The following is a 14,587-nucleotide window of genomic DNA, read 5'->3' as shown; positions in this document are numbered from 1 at the left end:
CCAACTCACCTACCCTGCACATCTTTTTGGGTTGTGGGGGGCGAGACCCACGCAGACGCAGTGAGAATGCTTTTAAAAATAAATTTAGAGAACTCAATTTTTTAGTTTAGGGTACGCAATTTTTTTTTTCCAATTAAGGGGCAATTTAATGTGGCCAATCCACCTAACCTGCACATCTTTGGGTTGTGGGGGCAGCACGATAGCATAGTGGTAGCATAGTGGTTAGCACAATTGCTTCACAGCTCCAGGGTCCCAGGTTCGATTGCCGGCTTGGGTCACTGTCTGTGCGGAGTCTGCATGTTCTCACCTTGTGTGCGTGGGTTTCCTCCGGGTGCTCCGGTTTCCTCCCAGTCCAAAGATGTGCAGGTTAGGTGGATTGGCTATGCAAAATTGCCCTTAGTGTTGGGTGGGGTTGCTGGGGATAGGGTGGAGGTGTGGGCTTGGGTATGGTGCTCTTTCAAAGAGCCGGTGCAGACTCAATGGGCCGAATGGCCTCCTTCTGCACTGTAAATTCTATGATTCTATGAGACCCATGCAGACACAGGAAGAATGTGCAAATTGCACACGGACAGTGGCCCGGGATCGAACCTGGGACCTCGGCGGCGTGAGGCAGTAGTGCTAATTACTGCACCACCGTGCTGCCCGGCTTATTATTATTCCTGATCATTCCATCGATCTTCTTTAATACCCTAGCACTCCGTATATGTTAATAGATTTAGATTTGTCAAGTGTACCAAAATACAGTGAAAAGTATTGTTCTGCGTATAGTCCAGGCAGATCGTTCCATATATGAAAAATATAAGACATACGATACATCTCCAGACTGACCAGACCTATACAGTTCAGCACAAAGGATTGGCAACAGAAACAAAACATTGATCTTAATCAACACAATTCTACCCAGCCATGACACTGGCAGGGAGGACCAACGAGACAGGTCCCACCTAATAGACAAAATCAGCTGAGTGAAATTAGCCCCATATAGTTATTTGAAAAAGGGGCCGATTACAACAACAGGATAAGTAAACCCGGTTGGGAACCACCTAAAAGGGAAATTAAGTGCGGGGAGGTGGTCCACCTCTCAACCCTCCCACCGGCATAGCCTCAGAGTTTGTAAAATTAATCTTATAACCAGAGAAATTACTAAATCTATCTGCCACGTCGATAACAGAGGGAGCTGAAATGTCTGGCTTTGATACAAACTGCAGCACATCAGCATTATGTGTAATCCCACATTGCTTCCCTCCCATGGCGCAGCCCAAATATCAAGGGGTAATGCCTAATAGCTTCCGCCAGAGACTCAATTGCCAAAGCAAACAGCAAGGGGAGTAGGTGCGGCCTTGCCTAGTCCCCCTCTGAAGGCCAAAATGCTCTGATCTATAACCATTCGTGAGCACTGCCTGTGATACACCTGAATCCACATAACATATTCCTCACCCAGCCCAAATCTTCGCAATATATAAACCAAGTAATTTAATTCCACCCTATTAAAATCTTTCTCTGTAACATCCGGTGGCAGCATGCAGAGAGCAGTCTACAAGGTGGCTCTCGCCACAGGACTTTGATTTTGGACTCTTGTGCCCAGTTTTCAGGGTTACCATCCAGCACCCACTTTTGGAAAACCTGGATCACATTCAGTAAACCTTCTGACATTATTGTTAGAAAACTGACCCTTTATGAACCCAGTCTGGTCTCCCCCGAATTATCTGCGGGAAAATTCCCTCTAAACGTTGTGCCAACATAGTACATACCAATTAACATACATATTAACAGGTCATTAAATTCCCTATAAAACAAAACTATCCGGCCCAGGGGCCTTGCCCAGTTGGAGTTCCCTCTTGGCCATAGCCAGTTCTTTTAGAGATAGGAGCATTAAGGGTCAATCGTTGATCCCCCAGGGAAAAGAGAAAAAAAGCTCCACGTGTCAATACTGCTCCAGACTGACCCAGCTTGTACAGTCCACCATATAAGTTGCTAAATGCCCTATTGATGTCTTTGATTTTAATTAGTCTACTAACCCATGGATCACAGCGGGGATAGATAGCCCTCTTCTTAGTCAAAATAGGCAAGTATTTACTCAACTTGTCCCCAAATTCATTTAATTTTTGCTTCACAAACTTTAGACTCCTCTTGGCTCAGCAAGGAATCAAAAGCCATCCAGGATGTGTGAACCTCCCTCAACTGCCAGTTAGGATTCCCCCTATCCTCTTCCTCCACTTTGTCCAACCGGCACTGGTTCTCCAGCATTCTAGGTCTTTTAACTTTATAAGAAATAACCAACCCCCCAGCAAAAGCCTTGCAGAAAATAGAGGGGGGTCACATCAGAAGGGAAATTGATTAAGAGCTGAAACTTTCTTAAAACACATCATAAAGAATTTATTTCTAAGCAAAGACACATTGAAATGCCATGACCTAGATGGGGTGAAGGAGTAAACCATCGAGTAAAAGTTCAAGACAGGAGCATGGTCAGAGACGACAATACCACTGATGGAACAGGATATCAAATGAGGGTTGCCCCAGCCACAAAGAAATAATAAATTTTAGTATGACATTGAAGGAGGGCTGAGAAAACTGTGAATTCTTTATCTCTAGGATGTAAAGTCCTCCACACATCTAGGTAACCCACCTCCTCACATACCAATGCCTTTAGGGTGGGGGGAATTTCTGGTTACTTGGAGCTTATTCAAATGGCGATTAAAAGTCCCTGCCCAAATTGGTCAAAGCCAGCTCCACAAAATCCATGCAGACTTTAGTAACAAACTCCAGGAAGTGATTAGGAGGGCCACATACCTGAAGGGATTCTTTGTATACATGCCCGTTAATAATTACACATCTACCCCCCCCCCCCTCTCCATTACAGAATTCGCCACCTTGAATGGAACATTTTTTTTTTTTTATTTCGAGTACCCAATTATTTTTTTTCCAAGGGCCAATTTAGCGTGGCCAATCCACCTAACCTGCACATCTTTGGATTGTGTGTGGGGGGGGGTGGTGAAACCCAGACATGGGGAGAATGTGCAAACTCCACACGGACAGTGACCCAGGACCAGGATCGAAGCCGGCTCATCATCGTAGGCAGTAGTGCTATCCACTGTACCACCCTCAAAAAATTTTTTTTTTCATCAAAATTGCTCACCACCTGCTGCTGGTCAGAAATGAAGCAAAGAAATCCTGTCCCACCCACTCCAGTTTTAACTTTGTAAGTGCTCCTCGTCATCCAAATGAGTTGCCTGCAACAAGGCTATGTCCACTTTGTGGATTCAATTTTAATAACTTCTTTCTCTTGCACATTCTCCGTGTGTCTGACCCCCACAAGCCAAAGATGTGCTTGGTCAAGCTAAATTGTCCCTTAATTGGGGAAAAAAAGAGAATTGGGTGATCTAAATTTTTATTTAAAGAATAACTTCTTTCCCAAATTCTTGAGATTCAAGCCTCCGCAACCCCCCCCCCCCCCCCCCCTCTCTCTCAGTAATAACATGTATTATAAAATTGGTAATTTAATTTCCAATTGTGTTGTCACACATTAGCACCACAGTATGAATTCTGCCACTTTCATTATTCACCCATGGAATCTGGAGAAGGCCCTCTTGGGAAGGAATCTCCGATGGTAACACAAATTCACAATTCAATTTTAAAATACAAAAATCTTGGGCCTGAGCTTGCTGTTAAGACAAGTTAACAAAATGCCAGGGATACACTTAAAAGGTAGTTGAGACGTTGAGGGAATCCAAACTCTACTCAAAATGCATTTCTGACATTGGACACAGGAACCAAAACTTCCTGTAACTTCAAATCCCAAACTATTCTTAAATAACCCAAATGAGTGAACGTGGATATTTATCCCGAGCGAGAAATTACTTCTTGGGACTCAGTAAATAGTCCTCTTGCTTCTGGTTAAGATTAGAATTCAGCACTACTGCTGTGGAGGAAATAAGCTTTGATCCAGAGCCTTCAGTCGCATACATAGTTTGAAAAGAGCCCTGCAGGGCAACACTCCTGCATCATATATCATGTTGATTTTTTAACATTTATTCATGGAATGAGAGTGTCGCTGACTAGGTCAGCATTTATTGCCCACATATGAATGCCCTCAAGAAAGCAGTGGTTAGCCCTGTTCCTTCTCAGCGCCAGGGCCCCAGGTTTGATTCCTGGCTTGGATAATTGTCTGAACGGAGTCTGCACGTTCAGTGTCTCCATGGGTTTCCTCCAGGTGCTCTGGTTTCCTCCCACAAGTCTTGAAAGACATGCTTGTTAGGTGAATTGGACACTGAATTCTCCCTCAGTGTACCCGAACAGGCACTGTAGTGTGGCGACTCGGGGATTTTCACACTAACCTCATTGCAGTTTTAATGTAAGTCTACTTGTGACAATAATAAAGATTATTATTCTAGAAGATGGTAGTGAGCCAACTTCTTGAACATCTGCAGTCCATTTGGTGTAGGTACACCCCACAGTGCAGTTAAGGAATTCCAGGATCTCAAGGGTAATTAGCGATGGGCATAAATGCTGGCCTAGACAGTGATGTCCACATCACATGAATGCTAAAATAAAAAAATTGAACTAACAATTAAATTACAACGGCAGGTTTTTAAATCAGAATGGTGTGTACCTTGGAGGTGGTGGTTTCCCATAATCCTGCTATCTCTGTTCTTGAATCAATGCAGTAGGTTGTGTACTTGGAAGGTGCTGTTGAGGAACTGCTGCATTAGTCCTCCACACAAATCAAACCAGGAAATGACACACTAAGATCATAAGAAATGGGAGATATAGACCTTTTGGCCCATCGAGTCTATTCTGCCATTCAATAATCACGCATCACATTAAAGATGTCGCAGAAACATAGGCATAGAAATAAAACTATCCTTATACCTAAAGAAAAGGACACAGGAGCCAGGAACTGTCAGCCAGACTTTTATTTTCACAAAGTTTCAACTGTCAATACATTTTAGAAGAAAGTATTTGGTCTCTTGGTGGTGAAACGGGGCTTGTGCTGTTGACGCAGGATTCTGTGTGGCAGAGGGAACTTGATCTTGGAATTCTGGAAAATAGTTAAATGAACAGAATCAGAAACAAAGTGGTACTTACAAGCAAATGATCAAGTCATTAAATAAAGACAACACCAACGTATCATTCAGTACTTACGTGGAACTGCTTAACAGCAGGTCGGCGACACTTGCTTGATGGAATCTCCTCTACTTTCATGATCTGAATGGAATGAGCACGAGCACGATGACGAGCTCCCATATCACGGTCTACAAAGAATTGCAAACAAAGAAATGCATAAGGAAACCACAACAACTAATATAAAACAATTACATGTATGAGCTGATCAGCCATTTAATTTCGGCAAACATTGTATACTTAAAATGATACTTAAAATTAACAAAGAACATGATGATCACCAAGATGCTTTTGAAGCCAAAAACATTTGATCTCATACAAATTATCTTCTAAAGCTAGAATAAATAATGGCGACACGTCAATTTGTCTAAAGCCTACATTCTTTGAGGTCTTATAATTAAACTAAACGGTGACCCAGTTTAAAGATGAATGTTCAAAAGTTTGTGTTCAAAAGTTTGGTTGCAAAATTAAAACAATGAACCCCTTTAAAAAGTGGTTGTGGGGGGGAGAAAGAGAGAGAGAGAGAGCCTCAGGAGTTATTATAGCACATGTTTGGAAATGGCCAGTAAATTTGGGATGGGTTAATAGAAATTTCAACAACACAAAAAAAATCACATTGCTGTTTGTGGAAGCTTGCTGTGCACCAACTGCAAGTCACATTTCCGACCGATTTTAACAGGCTTTGACAGATCCTGTATGAATGCAAGACATTTTTGTGTTCCATTTGCTGCTGAAATGCAACAGGACACATCAATGTAGCGTAACTGAAGTCTGACATGTCACCATCCTAAATGTAAGTGGCCCCATTTCACTTTTAAAACACAATATAAATAAATATCTAGGTGCTTCCCTAGTTCTGAAGCACAATATCACATTTTACACCAATACAAAATCCTGGCCCAGATACAGTTAACCAAGGTTTATTCCATCCTTCATAGTAATTGTTTAAAACAAAGTCAGCATTTTATCAGTGCTATATCTGCAGTGCAAGGGTGGAAACCACAATATATTCCATTAAACTGCACTGCATTAAGATGACAATAAGTATAAATTTGTCACTCTTGGAAAACAGAATCGTATTTACTGAAGATCGCCATTAAAAACAGATTAATTATGAATGTATTGAATGGCGATGCAGACTCAGGGGCGGGCCATAGGGTCTACTCTTCTATTTATTATGTTCTTAAGTGCATTATGGAATGTACCATCAGAGCTGAACACAGGTCTGGATAAAAGAAGTTAAACACTGAAATTACAGCAATGTCAAATTATTCCATCTCCCTGGGAGTAACCCACACAGCAATATTTGGGAATAGGTCACATGCATGTAAGAAGTTACTATGTACTGCTGCAATTTTCAAAATAGATTGTCTTTTGGAGAACAGGGAAAGTTATACTCAAAAATAAGCATGTTTATATTATTCCCAATTCTCTTCATGCCCCCAATGGTGAACTGAGGCAGTATTTTCCATCTGTTTCCATAGTTAGTTATTCGTGGAACAGGCTACTAGTCTGTCATCCGAAAGCCTATTACACACAAGGATCAATGTTGATAAGGGACTGAAAGAAAAAGTAAAATTAAGCAGGCCACAAATTAATGCCGAATGACGCATTTCCTAAATCCAAGTAATGTTTATTTTGTGACCATATGTGTGATATGAGGCCAAGCATGATTTAAATAAACATATAGCAAGCTGTTTATTTCAAGTGATCCAGATAATCTGACCTACACTAAGGCTGATTCAGAGGTGCTTTTTCTTCTTTCAGTTTTATAAACAGGTGCAGCATTGGTACTAGAGCGGATATCACGTTCTCAGACTAAAGAAAAATAAAAATCCCACATAACACAATCCGTATTATTCCAATTATTTGCCCTTAAATCAAGTGGCTTCAGCTACTCTGGATACATCCATGGAGTATTATTCGGAGTAACACTTAAAGCTACTTACAGCACAGGGTTACAGCACCAGCAGTGGTCAGATCCCTGTACTCCCTGTACATATTATGGGTTCCACTGCGAGAGTCATAGCGCAGCCAGATACCAAAGTTCTTCACTTTTGCAGGTGACTTCTCAAAAACCTATAACAATTAAACAAAGCCATTAGGAACATTCCAACAAAATGCAAATGGGAAGCAAATCCTAGTCCAAGATCATTTGTGTTTCAAACAAGAGATCCCTTTGAGGCTATTGCCCAGATCTCCAGTTTTGAAGATATGGTTCCAGAACGATGTTCAAGAGCTGCCAGATTTCACATGATATTCACAACAGACTGTGGATAAATAACGGTCTGCTTTAAAGCTGGGCAGATTGTTCACTGGAAATAGTAGTAGAATTGGAACACAATCGCAGGCATATACCATGCTTTTTTTGAGATATATTCCGAATGCATTCAATGCAGCAACGTTACGGGGGTCCGGAGACTGGGGTGGGGGGTAAAATCAGGTTTTCAACAGGACACACCCTCGAGTAACAGTGTTTTAGGAAATCAGACATCCCGGGGAAGAGAAAAATCAAAAAACCATTGTTTCAAGGCACAGCGGAAGACTAGTTGAAGTTAATCATGAAGACTGGACGCAGCAGAACAGACCCCAGTACAGTCAACCAACAGCTGGATAAAAGTAGGTGAAACCTGAAATGGATAAACGCCTAGGCAAAAAAGTGTGTACGTTCGCATTTCAACACTAAAAAATAATTACAACATGGGACACTTGTTTCTTACATGTAAGAAAGGAAACAAAACTTCCCATATATATCAATGATGTAGATTTAAAAGTTGAGGACATGATTAAGAATTTTACAAATTATACAAAAACTAGCCGCGTGATTGAAAGTGAGGACGAAATCTGTAGACTGCAGGAGGATATCAATGGACTGGTCAGCTGGGCAGAAGAGTGGCAAATGGAATTCAATCCTGAGAACTGAGATAATGCATTTGGGGAGGGAAAACAAGGTCATAACATATACAATAAATGGGAAGATAAAAGTGCAGAGGAATAGAGACCTCTGGCCAACGACAAAAAAAGTAAGCCATTTACCCATTCAAGACTGTTCTGCTATTCAATAGTCATGGGTGATCATCTACTTCAATTCCAACCACCCCAGTATCCCCTTCATACACAAAAATCTGTCTTGAATGTACTCTGACTGTGGGCGACGGTGGCACAGTGGTTAGCACTGCTGCCTCAGTGCCCAGGATTCAATTCCAACCATGGGTGACTGGCTGTGTGGAGTTTGCACTTTCTCCCCATGTATCCCACAGTGCAAAGATGTGCAGGTTAGGTGGATTGGCCATGATAAATTGTCCCTCAGTATCAAAAAGGCTAGGTGGGTTACTGGGAGAATGTGGGGCATGGACTTCAGAGTGCGCACTTCAGTGGGTCAGTGTAGATTTGATGGGTCGAATGGCCTCCTTCTGTATTGTAAGGATTCTATGCTTCACATATTCCAAAGGTTTACCACAGCTCTACGACAAATACTTTCCTAATTGCAGCTATAAACGACTAATCTCCTACTCTCCCAGTTCTTGATGCCCCAGCTAGAAGATCCCCCCCCCCCCCCCCTCAACATCTACCCTGTCCAGTCCTGTTAAAATTTTATAGGTTTCTAAGAGATCCTCCCTCATTCTGCTAAACCCCAGCAAATATAATCCCAGGAATCTTCGCTGCACTCCATCTATAGCAAAAACATTCTTTCCCAGATAAGGAGACCAAAACGGTACACAATATTCCAAGTGTGACCTCAAGGCCCCGAATAATTGCAGCAAGACATCCCTGCTCCTGTACTCGAATCCACTTGCATACCATTTGCCTTCTTTACCTGCTGCACTCACATTCACTTTCAGCGAGTGATGTACAAGGATATCCAGGTCTCGTTGCACATTCCCTTCTCTCAATCTATAACCATTCAGAACCTGCCTTCTTGTTTTTGCCACCAAAGTAGATCGCCTCACGCTTATCCACATCTGCCGTGCATTTGTCCACTCACTCAACTTGTCCAAATCACACTGAAGCATCTCTGCATCCTCCTCACAGCTCACCCACCTAACAGGGGGCAGCACAGTAGTGGCACTGTGGTTTCACAGCACCAGTGTCCCAGGTTTGATTGCCGGCTGGGCCACTGTCTGTGAGGAGTCTGCACATACTCCCTGTGTCTGCGTGGGTTTCCTCCGGGTGCTCGGATTTCCTCCCACTAGTCCCGAAAGACGTGCTGTTAGGTGAATTGGACACTCCGTGGACCCGAACAGGCGCCTGAATGTGGCGACTAGGGGCTTTTCGCAGTAACTTAATTGCAATGCAAGTCTACTTGTGACAATAAAGATTATTATTAGCTTTGTGTCATCTGCAAATTTGGATATTCATTTAGCTCCCTTATCTAAATTAATATAATTGTGAATAGCTGGGGTCCTAGCACTAGTCACTGTCTGCCATTTGGAAACAGGCCAGTTTATTCCTACTCTGTTTCCTGTCTGCCCACCAGTTTTCTATCTGATTACATATCTCCAATCCTATGTGCTTTAATTTTACACGCTAATCTCTTATGTGGGACTTTCTCGAAAGCCTTCCAAAAGTCCAAATAAACCATATCTCATGACCCCCCCTTGTCAACTCTACTAGTTACATCTCGAAGAATTTCAGTAATTTGTCAAGCATGATTTCTCCCTTTCATAAATCCATGCAGACTCTGTCTGATCTTGCCACTGTTTTCCAAGTTTCTGCTATTAAATCTTTTATAATGAACTCTAGCATTCTGCCACTACTGACGTCAGGCTGACTGGTCTATAACACCCAGTTTTCTCTCTACCTCCCTCTTTAAATAATGGTGTTACATTGGCTACCCTCCAATCTGTAGGAACTGTTGCAGAGTTTAAAGAAACTTGGAAGCTCACCACTACAGGGCCACTTCTTTAAATACTCTGGGATATAGATTATCAGGCCCTGGGGGTTTATTGGCCGTCAATCCCATCAATTTCCCCAACAGCATTTCCCTACTAAATACTGATTTCTTCCAGTTCCTCTCTCTCTCACTAAACCCTGTATTCCCCAATATTTCTAGTATGTTATTGATATCCTCCTTTGTGAAGACAGAACCAAAGAATATATTTAGATCGTCGGTCATTATTTTGCTCCCGATTATAAATTCACCTGTTTCTGACAAATCTTTTTCTCTTTACAAGTCTACTCAATTGCTCCTCATAGGGACGACCCTCTCACCCAGGATTCAGTCTAGTGAATCCTGATGTTCTCCTTCTAAAGCAAGTATATCCTTCCTTAGGTAACAAGACTAAATCTGTACACAGTACTCCAGGTATGGTCTCACCAAGATCTTACATTATTGTAGAAAGACTTCCCCGCTCCCATAATCCCATAGTCATAAAGGCTAACATACTGGTGGCGCAGTGGTTAGTGCTGCTGCCTAATGGCGCCGGGGTCCCAGGTTCGATCCCGGCTCTGGGACACTGTCCGTGTGGAGTTTGCACATTCTCCCCGTGTTTGCGTGGGTTTCGCCCTCACAACCCAAAGATGTGCATGCTAGGTGGATTGGCCACCCTAAATTGCCCCTTATTTGGAAAAAATAAATTGGGTACTCTAAATTTATATTTAAAAAAATAAAGGCTAACATGCTTGCTGTATCAACAGGTGAACTTTTTTTTAATAATTAAGGAGCAATTTAGCATGGCCAATACCAACATTTCCCAATCTCTCACTATTTAAAAATATCCTGTACTATGGTTTCTTCCAAAGTGGATAATTTCACACTCCCCCACATCATATTCTATCTGTGATTTTCTTATCCACTTATTCAACCTGTCCTTTTTTAAAAAAATTTAGAATGGCCAATTACTTTTTTTTCCAATTATGGGGCAAGTTAGTGAAACCAATCCACCTATCTTGCACATCTTTTTGGGTTGTGGGTGTGAGACCCAAACAGACACGGGGAGAATGTGCAAACTCCACATGGACAGTGACCAGGAACGAACCCGGGTCCCTCAGCACCGCGAGGCAGCAGTGCTAACTACTGCGCCGTGCTGCCTCAGCCTTGAGCCTCCCTCACGGCCCAACATCTACAGCCCTCTGCGGTAATGAATTCCACAGATTCACTACCCTCTGCCAACCACTGCGCAACCATGCTGTCCCACTCAATCAGTCATAACCCTTGCATCCTCCTCGCAGCTCACATTCCCATGTAACTTTGCAACATTAGCAAACTCGGATATATTCCACTCGGTCCACGCACCCAAGTCATTGACAGTGACTGTAAATACTGTCGCTGAGGTGCCAGCGCTGATCTTGCAGTAACCCTGCCAATCCAAAAAGTACCCGTTTGTTTCTGTTAACCAATCTACAATCAATACATGACCTCAACTGCACAAGCCCTATTTTTGTTGAATAACCTCTCACAATGTTTGATATATGGGTTTGAAAAGTTAGTTAAGGCGTATCCTCACAAACTCGCACGAATAACCTTGTTAATCAACCCCCAATCCATGCTACTCCCATTTTTGATGTGGCGCATTCTCAAAACACAGGATACTTTCCTCTATTAGCCAAGGTACAGAAGAGTGGAGAGTTTACTCAAAACTACATGAAATGTAGTTTGCACAGTTCTGGACACCACTGTCTGTGCGGACTCTGCACATTCTCCGTGTCTGCGTGGGTTTCCTCTGCGTGTTCCGGTTTCCTCCCACAGTCCAAAGAGGTGCAGGTTTGATAAATTACCCTGTGTGTTCAAAAAGGTGGGGTTACTGGGATAGGGTGGAGGCGTGGGCTTAAGTGGGGTGCTCTTTCCAAGGGCTGGTGCACTCCATGGGCCGAATGGCCTCCTTTTGCACTATAAATTCTATGAATACAGCAAGGATGGAATAATACTAGAGAGTACAGAGGAATTTTAGGTAAACGGGAGAATTTTAGCGGAGGAAAGATAGGCTGGGGCTGTTTTTGTTTAAGCAGAGGATGCTAAAAGGAGGGCTCTAGATAGGCGTGGATAAGAAGGATGTATTCTCTGTAGCAGAGTTCAATATCTGAGTTAATAGATTTAAAACAATTGATAGAAGAATTGGAGTGGAGTTGCAGAGAATGTTTTCACCCAGAGGGTGGTGGGGGTCTGGAAATCTCTGCTAAAACAGTGGTAGAGGCAGGAACCCATAAACTATATTCCATATAAACCTTATAAAAAAGATAACCTGGAATGCACAATAGCTATAGATTATTATAATATTTATCGAATCCACCTGCCAAATACAGGTTCACAAGATGGTCATAAATGGCAAGGAATCCTACACCTGGGGCTGGTTTAGCTCACTGGGCTAAATCGCTAGCTTTTAAAGCAGACCAAGGCAGGCCAGCAGCACGGTTCAATTCCCGTACCAGCCTCCCCGAACAGGCGCCAGAATGTGGCGACTAGGGGCTTTTCACAGTAACTTCATTGAAGCCTACTTGTGACAATAAGTGATTTTCATTTTTCACCTGGAGCAAAATGAAGGAAAATACATGAATGATTTTAGCTATTAGACTGCCAGAGGGCCAAAAGTAGTGAAAACTGAATTTGGAATGTTAATGAGCTTCTAAAGCTTCCAAGTGTAGTCTGCATTGATGAACTGAGCCTGCAATGCAGCACTCCAATATTTCATACGGAAAAACTCATCATCAAAAAAATGCGCATTTTTAAACAGAGAAACAAAAATTTACCAGTCCACAATAGACGATTTCACCGGCAGACTTCTTTAGTTTCTTCATCAGTGAAATGAAGTACCAGAATCGAGACTTGGCGACAATATGATTTGGAGCAAAGATGCGCATCCGATACAGCGCAGGGTTGGGCTCTTTAGTTGAGGGCAGGCGCCGCCCAATCACCTTGTACTCCTTAAGCTGAAATACATGCAAAATATAAGTTAACATACCATAACATGTAAAATATAAGTTAACATATGCACATGACAAATCATGTAGTACCTTAAATTTCACTTTGTGAAACACAAGTTTCAAAAGGCGACAAGGTACAATTGTTTTCTGCACAGAAAAAAAGGCATTAAAATTGTAAAATATAATGACTTTGGGTTTGGTGTGCATTGTCAGAGGTAAATAGCAGTCTAAGTAGCATAAATAGTACAACTTTTATTTTCACTGTTCCTTCAAGACCCATCATCCATACATCAGCACTTCTTTTTGTTAGTTGTGCCACTGGTAGTGGGCAGCACTGCTACTTCACAGCGTCAGGGACTGGGGTTTGATTCCAGCCTTGGGCGACTGTGTGGTGTTTGCATGGTCTCCCCATGTCAGGTTTCCTCTCGGGGCTTGTTTCACCCCACTATTCAAAGATGTGTAGGTTAGGGGGATTGGCCATACGCTGGGCTTCAGGGGTAGGGTGGGGGCAGTGGACCTCAGTAGGGTGCTCTTTCAGAGGGTCAGTGCCAACTCAATGGGCCCCTTCTGTACTGTAGCGTTTCCATCTTTAGCAACAAATCACACCACTGAAAAATGTAAATATAAAACTGAAAACACAAAATGTCCAGAACCAGTCAACACCAGCGAGAGAAACTGGTTAACATTCTGAAGAAAAGTCACAGACCTGAAACAGTAACTCTTGTTTCTCTCACAAGGATGCTGCCAGCCCTGCTGGATATTTACAGCAATTTCGGTTCTTTATAAACAGTCAACATTTTAGGTAACCAGCTGAAAGATTAACTCCTGCTTCTCTCTCCCCAAATGCTGCTGAGCAATGTTCAATTTGCATTCTACAGGTTGGATGTGCATGTTAAACTCGAGAACTAACTTGTAAAAAGGTTAGAGGGGGACGATTAAAAATTAAATAAAGATAGAAAACTTCAAACTTTTGATTGATTCAGTCACTTGCAACACTGCTTGAGTAACAAGCCTGTACTTGGTGCAGGGTATAATTTATATAGTGGTGCATTGCATGTAAATTTAGGTGCATTTTTCCCCTTCTCTGCATTGAAAGCTGACATTAACCTGGCCCTAGTTGAGGTGCTGGGAGCCAGTCGCTCTTCCAGCACGCAGAGTTAGCACATGGCTTCATCCCCTCCGGTATGGCCGCCATGTTGGAGATCCCTCTCACAGACGGAGATTATATTAACATCTCCCCCCACGATCAGAGGCAGCTCCAAAGCCTGCTGGGCCTTCTGACACCCCACGGCCGATAACGGCTCAGCCGAGGCCTCGGCTGAACCCGGCCCTCAAGCAGCCGCCGCGGCTTTTTACGCTCGCTGGACCTACGGTGCCCGAAGCCTTCATGTCGCCTCCCGATCGCCTGCCACCGAAAAGAGGACGTTACGTCACCGGCAAACGGCGTCATCACCTCCCTCGTCCGGAAATGACGACACCGGCAGCCGCCGTCTCTGTTACGTGCCGACTGATTGGCCAGAGCCTCACAAACCCCACCGGAAATGACGGCCTGCTCGGTGAACGTGTATGATATCCAGCGTCGTATTGGTTGAGACCTTCCCCCCCC

General features: G+C 43.0%; 1 protein-coding gene and 1 non-coding gene across 3 annotated transcripts; both read right to left on the bottom strand.

Annotated features, from left to right (window-relative positions):
• Positions 1–4,895: 4,895 nt before the first annotated feature.
• Positions 4,896–14,498, bottom strand: rpl18a (ribosomal protein L18a). 2 transcript variants are annotated; one of them, XM_072485003.1, is made up of 5 exons: positions 14,353–14,498; positions 12,808–12,987; positions 7,071–7,200; positions 5,143–5,252; positions 4,896–5,038 (listed from the first exon to the last, which is right to left on the bottom strand). In XM_072485003.1, the coding sequence occupies exons 1-5, from the start codon at positions 14,368–14,370 to the stop codon at positions 4,946–4,948; spliced, it is 531 nt and encodes a 176-aa protein (XP_072341104.1). In that variant the 5' UTR covers positions 14,371–14,498; the 3' UTR covers positions 4,896–4,945. The 2 variants fall into 2 exon arrangements, with proteins under 2 accessions (XP_072341104.1, XP_072341103.1); XM_072485002.1 differs by lacking the exon at positions 14,353–14,498 and adding an exon at positions 13,072–13,203.
• LOC140396692 (small nucleolar RNA SNORA68) lies at positions 13,061–13,189 on the bottom strand. Its single transcript, XR_011936594.1, has one exon. It is a non-coding gene; the product is annotated as a small nucleolar RNA SNORA68 (small nucleolar RNA).
• Positions 14,499–14,587: the final 89 nt, after the last annotated feature.

This window comes from Scyliorhinus torazame, chromosome 19, assembly GCF_047496885.1.
Source record: "Scyliorhinus torazame isolate Kashiwa2021f chromosome 19, sScyTor2.1, whole genome shotgun sequence".
Taxonomy (NCBI): Eukaryota; Metazoa; Chordata; class Chondrichthyes; order Carcharhiniformes; family Scyliorhinidae; genus Scyliorhinus; species Scyliorhinus torazame.
Note: the sequence above shows the minus strand (reverse complement) of the source record. Positions and strands in the feature narration are given on the sequence as shown.

Excerpts from the sequence above, each read along its gene's own strand:
- rpl18a (XM_072485002.1), bottom strand. The coding sequence starts at position 13,188 with ATGCACACCAAACCCAAAGTCATTATATTTTACAATTTTAATGCCTTT. Across the intron at positions 12,988-13,071 it reads TTCACAAAGTGAAATTTAAG|CTTAAGGAGTACAAGGTGAT; the intron begins GTACTACATGAT and ends CATGTATTTCAG. Across the intron at positions 5,253-7,070 it reads TGGTGCTGTAACCCTGTGCT|ACCGTGATATGGGAGCTCGT; the intron begins GTAAGTAGCTTT and ends AATTCTTTGTAG.